The sequence below is a fragment of the Otolemur garnettii genome, unplaced genomic scaffold, assembly GCF_000181295.1.
Source record: "Otolemur garnettii isolate 467f Iridium unplaced genomic scaffold, OtoGar3 scaffold00022, whole genome shotgun sequence".
In the NCBI taxonomy this organism is placed as follows: Eukaryota; Metazoa; Chordata; class Mammalia; order Primates; family Galagidae; genus Otolemur; species Otolemur garnettii.
Genome location: NW_003852417.1, coordinates 21267849 through 21276863, shown reverse-complemented (window position 1 = coordinate 21276863; position 9015 = coordinate 21267849). Strand labels below are relative to the sequence as shown.

Sequence of the window (9015 nt, the reverse complement as noted above, 5' to 3'; positions counted from 1 at the left end):
GGGGGGGGGCTGACAACAATGCAAACACTGATAAGCAGTTCTCAATAATCAGTTCTCAACAATTATTTGTTATTATTAAAGTTTAACATTATAAAATTAACAAAAATAATATAAAACATATATCCTGGCGAAATAGCCACATGGCAGCCCAAAACTGTATATTCCCTTCCTGTTCTCCCATGTTCCCTAGCTTGTTGTGCGTTCTTTCCAAAAATCAGGGCTTTTTTTAAAACACCACAGGACACAGGACAAATTGTTAAAAATTGGGACTGTCCCGCCAAAAGTAGGATGTCTGGTCACCTTACTCTAGAGGGGGGGCTACTTGTTTGTTCCAGACAGTTTGGCTCCTTCTGAGTTAATTGTCCTTGCCTAGAAGCAAGGGAGGGAGCCAGCCTCCTTCTGATACCTTGCCCAGGAGGGGAGTAGGGAGCTTGTATTAGCCTTTTCATTTCCAAGTGAAATTACATTAACCTCTTCATTCCCAAATGTAGTTACATTAACCTTTTCAGTACCTGAAAACCGTATATTCCCTTTCCATTCTCCAGCTGTTCCTTAGCTTATCATGCATTCTTTCCAAAAACTGGGACTTTTTTAAAATGCCACTGGATGCAGGACAAATTGTTAATAATCGGGACTGTCCCGCCAAAAGCAGGATGTCTGGTCACCTTAATATTAACCACTGTGATGTAAGCATTTCTAATTCTATATGAAATCAGCACATTGTACCCCATAAATGCAATAATGTATATATGATCTATGTTCGATTTAATAAAAAAATTAAAATTAAAAATAAAACAAATCTCAATAAATTTCCAAAGACTGAAATCTTATAGAACTTCTTCTCTGACCCCAAAGTAATTAAATTTAAAATCAATAACCACAAAATAGCTAGAAAATACCCAAAATATTAAATTAGGGAGCATAATTCTACATAGCCTACAATCCAAAAAGAAATCCCAAGGGTAATTAGAAAACACTTGAAACTATATAATGCAATAATTAAAATATGCCAAAATTATGGGATGCAGCTAATACAATGCTGAAAGAGAAATGTATATCTTTAAAGTTCATAGTAGAAAAGAAATATTTAAAAATTAATGGCTTAAATTTCTACTTTAAGAAGCTTAGATTAAAAGAGCAATTTAAATCCAAAGTAAAAAAAAATTAAATATTAAAAATCAATAAAATCACAAAATAGAAAAAATTAACAAAGCCAAAGTTGGTTCGCTGATAAAGTTAACAGAACTGACAAACTCCTAGTAAGACTGAATACTAGAACAGAATACCAGTAACAGAAATGAATAAGGGGATATCATCGCAGATCTCACAGGCAGTAAAAGGACAATATAATGGAATATTACAAATTAATTTCTGCCTAAAACTTGACAACAAAGAAGAAAAGAACAAATGGACAAATTCCTTAAAAAAAACATGCCTGACCAAAATTGACAAAATATAGAAACTGTGATTAGGCCAATTTTCTATTAAATAAACTATCCTTGTTTTTTCCTACAAAGAAAACTCTACATTCAGATAGCTAAACTGGTGAAATCTATAAAGTATCAAAAAAAAATCCAATCTTACACAAACTCTTCCAAATAACAGAAGAGGAGGAACACTGCACAGCTCATTTTATGGAATCAGCAAAATACTGAGACCAAGGCTAGTATGACCCTGAAATATTCCCATACACTTCATTCAGGTATTTCATCATCCTATGCCTTCGGCTTCTTTAGCAAAAGAGAAGGCTTTCTATGACTTTTTATTTTTTTATTTTTTTTATTGAATGGTAACTATGTACATTAATGCACTTCTGGGGTACAGTGTGGGGTTTTGACACACAATCCGAAACACTTCCATCAAACTGGTTAACATAGCCTTCATGTCATTTTCTTAGTTATTGTTTTAAAACGTTCACATTCTACTCTTAGAAAGATTCACTTGTACCCTTGTAAGATAAACCTCAGAAGTGTTCCCTCCAATAGCAAAGTATCACAAGAATGGAAGAAAAAGTATCCAATGTACACACCCCTATTGTGAAACTAATTTATACCTTTTATATGAAAGCTATAACCTAATAACAGTCTAAGAATACGGGGAGGTTGGAGGGGGGGAATGGGTGCAGGGAGGGGGATTGGAGGGATCTATGACTATTTCTTGCCAAACTTTCCTCTTGAACTGTGAGGGAAATCACCCTATTACTGACACTGATTTTATTGCTAGTTTTTTAATTTCTCAGATCTTTTTTCTCACATCAGGCATTCCCAGATAGAACTCTAAACTTTCTTGTGAAACACTCATGAGGTGCCACTGAACCTCCCACACAGGGATCTATTAAGGCTCCATCTGGCTCTCTGCAATCTTTGGGAGTTTTACTATAAGGCCCTAACATAAGACAAACTGTATCTAATCTCAGTTCTGATTAAATGATTTGCTTACATGCATGACCTGGAACAATGTATTTAATTTCTCAAAGTTCCTATTTACTCTTCTGTAAAATGGGAATAAAGGTGGCACTTGAAGCCATCCTCCTAACTAGCACAATATCTACCACAGTGTCTACCACTTACATCATAAACAGCTATGAGCATCATTACCCTTGGGTTTTACTTTGATTTCCAAATATATCCCAGTCAACCTTCATCCAAAGGGTCAGCAGCCATTAGATTGGAAATTTCCTCTCTATAAACATAACATGGCAGGTAGTCTACTTCCTGGGGGGAAATTGGCATTTTCATTTTTAAAAAACAGGTAAGATGACTGTATTCCCCTCTTGTTTCTCTTTTCAGGTATTAGACTCAGCACCTCTCTGCCACAATAGATCAATAAGCCTAGTATCATTAAGTTCTAGCTGTTGATCAGGAAAAATTAAGTACCAGAACGTTCTCAGGAAATAGAACCTGAATACTCAAGGTAAAGGCAACTACACACACCTCACCCAATATTTGGAGAAGGGCTGCTGTTAGCAACAACAGGGAAAGTTGAAGAAATCTGGGCTGGAATTCTACAGAAGTCATCAGCTCAGGATCAAAAGGCTGTGCTCAGAGCAAGATTCTAATGCCTCTACTGCATATTTTGTAGGCACTTTGATGCTTTGAGCTTACAGACGTCGGTAACCTTATCTGACATAAGAAATCACTCTGTTCCTAAATTCTGTGATTACTGAAATGAATCAATCACATTAATGTCTCAAGTAAAAAAAACATTATGTGAATCTTAATTATTGTTTCAGAAAAAAATGCAAAATTAATGATATAAAAATTCTTCAATCTGTACCTTTAACATTCACGCATGTTATTATATGCAAAGTACACCTCAACAATAAAAAAGAATTTATAAATATGAAAAATTTTTAATTTTGAATATCGCTCTTAATGAGGTATTTTATTCAAAGACACAAATTAATTTTTATTTCTCTCTAGTTTTCCTATTTTCCCTCCTTTGAAATCTAATATCCCTCTTATATGACATAAAGGACTTATGTTTCTCCTATAATCCAATCTGATTTTAAGAAATTCAAAACTTGGGCCACTGTGGCACAAGCTGATAGTCTCCTTCTTTGGTGTATGACTTACCACAGGTAGTGTGAGCCAGGTTGCCACAAGGCGGTTGTTGATCCAGCGATACCAAGATGGGTTTATAAACATCAGTGGTAAAAAGGGACCCAGCATGAAAATGCTTCCAAAAAAGCTTCCACAAAATAGAGTGAGTATAAAGTAAATCCCTTTCCATGACACCATGATTCTGAAAGATATATTAAAAAAAAAAAGTTGTATTTTGTTATTGCACATTTATCTGCTCAAATTCAATTTCAGAATGATGCGCATAATATTCTTTAATTATAGAGCCATGAAAAGGTTCTCATAAACAACGTAAGAACCCGAACTTCACAGATGTGACCCCGTTACACATTCTGTAGGCCTAACAAGTTACTAGTACGTTAAGAAATAATACTTTTGACAGAGAGAATATCTGACCTACAAACGAAATGTTGCCTTATTTAAAAAGCCTTTCTTTTTAAATCAGGTTATTAGTATTTAAAATAAAACTGAATATTTTCTTTTCCAGGATATTATCTAGAACAAAATTTTGAAAAATTCCAGAGGCTTTCTTGTTCTCCTCAGAAGCAGACATAACAGATGAAGAACTGCAGAGAACTCCCTAAGAGTGAGCACAGTAGTTCCCCTTTCTCCAAGGGGGGTACGCTCTAAGACCCTAGTAGATGCCTAAAACTTTGGGGAGTATCAAACCCTATGTATATACTATGCTTTTTTCTAATACGTATACATACATACCCATAATAAAGTTTAACTTATAAATTAGGTACAGTTAATAACAAGTTATTATTGATAAAGCATTAAGTAAAACAAGGGTTACTTGAACATAAACACTGCCCTATTGTGACAATCTGACTACCCGTAGCTACTAAGGAACTAGTAGCAGAGGTGGGGGGATACAGACAGCATGAATACTTAGAACAAAGAGAAAATTCACATCTCAGGCAGGACTGAGAGAGATGGTACAAGTTTTCTTCAAAACAGTGCACAATTTAAAACGTGTAAGTTATTTATGCATAAAATTTCATTTAATTATCTTCAGACCACAGTTAACTCCAAGTAACTGAAACCTCAGATAAGGGGTTATTACTGTATACCTTAAATCAATGGCAGTTAAACAGAGTACACTAATTTTTTTTTTTTAATCTATAAATGTTCAATCTTTACGTTAAAATGTCAAAATAACATCTGAGGCACCTGGTCTTAAACTGCCTCTTTATGAGCTGAAGGGTTAAGTAGAAGTCAGACTCCTCACTGGCTTTACTAACCCATTTGCCAAAGGATGTTGAGGGGTGGGGATGGTCTTCAAAACCAAAATAGTGATCTTTTCAAATAAAGCTGGAAACATGGTTCAAAATGAATATATCACACCTTTGATTTTACAACCTAAACCTTATCTTTTGTGTGTGGGGGGTCCCCCCCCTTAAGGAAAGCTTTTTCAGTTACAGACTGGGGAGAAGCTCTTTATGGTGTCTTTTTATGCAAAGAGGAGGGCTTGAGCCTCCAAGAAAAGTTGAGCATGTGTTGTGTGGGCAACCCCAGGCCAGCAGTGGGAATTGTTTGGCTCTCTCCTTCCCAGTGGTCTCTCCTCCACTGTTGCTCTCTCATTGTACTTCGTAGAAGTTCAGATCTACAATTTAGCAGAAAGTCAGTTCTTAGTATATATTTACTCTGTTTGTGCTTTGAAGGGTTTGGGTAAAGATTTCAAAATATACTTAGTCAAGTATTGGTGGAGATTTAAAAATATACTTAGTATGCAGATAAACTTGATTCTGTGGTTGGTAAGGGATTTGACCTGTTTTGTTGTCTGTCTGACATTTTTAAAATGCACCATGACATTTCAAATTTTATTTCTGTTTCCTCTTGTGTTCTTTTTAAATATTCACAGGTCTTGATCTCTGGAATATCTTTTTTAATATATAAATTTTAAGGCCATTTATTATTTTCAGAGTTTTAATGTTTCTAATGATTTTACCATCCCAAGGCGCTTTTCCCTAGCTCTGCATTTAATCTGTCTTTATTCTGTATCCTCTTCCAATTCTCAAGGGATTGATGGACAAGTGAGGTGAAGATTATGTTAAGTAGTTTGATGTAAGCATTCCAAATTGTATAGAAAGTCAGCACATCATGCCTCATAAGTGCATTAATGTACATAGTTGTAATTTAATAAAGAAAAAAGAAAGAAAGAAAAATAATTTCCCCACTGGGGGGGGAAAGAATTAGCAAACTACATGCTTATTTTGAATAGCTAAAATTTTAAAAATATAAAATCAAGCAATTAACAATACCAAGTGCTGGGAAGGATGTGGTACAACCAGAACTCACATACTTTGCTAGTGAGAATGAAAAATGGTGTGGCCACTATGAAAAACAGTTTGGCAGTTTCTTAAAATGTTAAATGTACACTGACTATATAACCCAGAACTTTCACGAGTGCATACCCAGAACATAAGGAAACTTATGTTCACACAAAAACCTGTACATATTTATAGCAACACTCACTATTGCTAAAAGCTGAAACCCAAATGTCAATCGGGGTGAATGTAGAAACAAACTATAGCACATCCACCCATTGGCAATACTACTCAGCAATAAGGACAGACTATTGATTTGTGCAACGTCTTCAGTCAATCTCAAACACATTGTGCTGAGTGAAAGAAGTCAGACTCAAGATAGGACACACTTTAATTGGACAATAAAATAAAGATGTTACAATTCTAAACCTCATTGCCAAATACCACTATGGTCATCAGATGGCCAAGGAGGATACTCCAAAGGTGACTGTACAGATATTCAGCAAAGAGTGATGTACTTTTTCTAGGATGGGTTCACAAACTTAACTGTCAAGACCTCATACAATGACAGCTCTGAAGGCCATTCAGAAAAAGAGCTCCAAAATTGCTTTGAAAGGCAGACTAGACTCTGACACGGTACGTAGCTTCTCAAGGGGAGTATGTTGAAGGTGACTGTATGATATTCAGCAATGAGGTATGAAGTACTTCTTCTAGGATGAGTTTGAGAACTCAATTGTCTGTCCTCATAGAGCACAGCAAACTTGGGGAAGGCAAGGAATGGGAGTTGCCAGCTTCTGCTGGAAGAAAGCCTGATAAGATGACTGATAAACCAAATATCTAATCTTATAAAATCTTTAAAGTAAATAATAAAGGTCACATCATTGAAACATAATTACAAATACTGCAATTTAATATCATTGTTGTACATTCTTTGTATACTACTAATAGCTTTCTTTTAAAAAGGCCATTTGGAGAAGAAATAAGCATAGTTTTAAAATGACACAATAGATTATACTGCCAAATACAGACATACAAAAATAAATTGTAGATAATCCTGAAAAACTAAGCATACTTTAAGTGTATCCCAACAACTTTTTCCTAAACAACCAGTTTTCCTTCAGTAAATTAATATAATCTCCACTTATCCCACTAACTTCCTAGCTCATTATCTGATTCTAATTTTGTTTGTTTGTCCCTGGTATCTAATCATCTGTGGATCAAACAGTTCCAATATGAAACAAAAGACAAAACAGAGCACATGAACCAAGACCAAGCCCACCTTGACTTCTTGTTCAGTTGCATATATTATTCCTGGAGAACGACAGTGTGGCAGGACACTCCTTGACAAGGATTAAGGGAATCCTTTAGGGATACTTATGATAGTTACTTGCTAAAGAAGAAAACGTATTTCACTTCACAGAATCCTCTTATTTTATTCATATAACAAGTGTTATTAACTAGCATTGCTCTTGCAGTCAGGTAGAGAAGCTAAGTGTGAAAATAAATTACTACAATTCACTGATACATGCTATAGTAATGGTATAAAGAGGTTTGCAATAGGTGTTAAGGGTAGATCAAAGCAGACAAGATGAACTCTGCTAAGAAGAATTAAAGAAGGCATTAGATTTCTGGAAGGTGAATGGTTATGGGGAAGGGAGAGAATATACCAAGCAATAACAAGCAGAGTCACAGAAATTTGAAACTGCCTGGCTTAACAGGAGCTGTAACTCATCAGGTATCACTGAGGTATCGGATACACACTAGGGGGCTGCAAGAAATGACTAAAGCACAGGTCCTAGGGACAAAGTACACACACTCAACCCAGCACAGCCACAACTACTAACTTTACCGTGTCACCAGGGGAGGAAAAAAAACCTAAAGCGTAAGACTCTTTTTTTAGAGTAAATGTTTAAAGCAAAAACGTCTACATATGCACGGACTCAATACAGACTGGTTTTGTGAAGAGCCTTCTCTAGACTTCAAAACAGACAGGGCATGGAACTGGGCAAAATCCCAGAACTGACAGATGCTGGTATCAGAGCCAGCAGAGACTAATGCAACTTTTAACACTCAACAGCCAGAGATAATCACTAAGACATTACTTAACCTGGCCACCTCATTGTAAAATGAGGAAGATAGAAAAATTCTCTCTAAGGCCTCTATTAACACAGAAATCTAAATATAGGCTACCTTTTGACCACTTAATATTTGTCAGGCACTTTATAGAGGATATTAGTATTTACATATTTGACACACAGAAATTCAGCTATTCATGAGCAACCCAAAGATTGCTCATGGAAGCAATCTCTAATTTTGTTGAAACTCAAAAGTTCAATTGTGAACACTACAAGGTTGATGTCAAAAAACAAATCATTTAGGTAGCAATGACTCTGGCCAACTGTCCAATATGCTAAAGGGCCTTCAAATACACTTCCTGGGGAGGGTAATATGCTATAGTATATTTGTAAATTTGAGGTTTCAAAAGGACCTTGTTATATCCCTTGATAATATCAAGTGTGTCCTAAAATAGGCACTTTACATTCTCATCTAATCCAAACAAAAGCCCCCAAAGTAAGGTATTGATTATATCAATACAATTTATAGGTGAAGAAATGAGGGATTTGAATCTCTCAACAAGTACTTGGCACTGTTTATAATGAAAGAACTGTGAAAAAGAACCTATAACTAAGGACACTCCCAGAAAATTCAATGTTCAGAACTGCAGATAGTGAAAAAATAAAGGCTAAAAAAGTAAATAATGAGTAATAAAAGTACATAAAGAATTAAGTCAAATGTTTAAGCAACTGAAAGTTTAAGCAACTGTTAAAACTAGGAGTCAATAAATTACCCACAAAACCAGGCAACCACATTACATTGATATTAGTCTTCTTTCATCTACTCTACTAACTGGAAAACTCCAGAAATTCCCCTCCAAAAAAGGAGGGGTAGGGAATTGAAAATTAACTTGTGCTGACTTTTATATATGTTTATATACATATGTGTTTATTATATGTATATTATTATATACATATATAAACAATAATATACCAAGCAACGTATGTTTATTATATGTATATTATTATATACATAGAATATATAAACATATATAAACATACATGTTTATGTTTATATATTAACACATATAAACATATATTTAACATATA

At 35.0% G+C, this 9015-nt stretch overlaps 1 protein-coding gene across 2 annotated transcripts in view; it reads right to left on the bottom strand.

The window, feature by feature from the left end:
- Positions 1-9015, bottom strand: part of LCLAT1 (lysocardiolipin acyltransferase 1) — a 187397-nt gene that overhangs the window by 107206 nt on the left and 71176 nt on the right. For both annotated transcript variants that reach the window (XM_003787505.3, XM_023511889.1), the window contains one exon: positions 3576-3744. In XM_003787505.3, the coding sequence (XP_003787553.3) occupies positions 3576-3740 (165 nt within the window). In that variant the 5' untranslated portion in view covers positions 3741-3744. The remainder of the gene's footprint in view (positions 1-3575; positions 3745-9015) is intronic.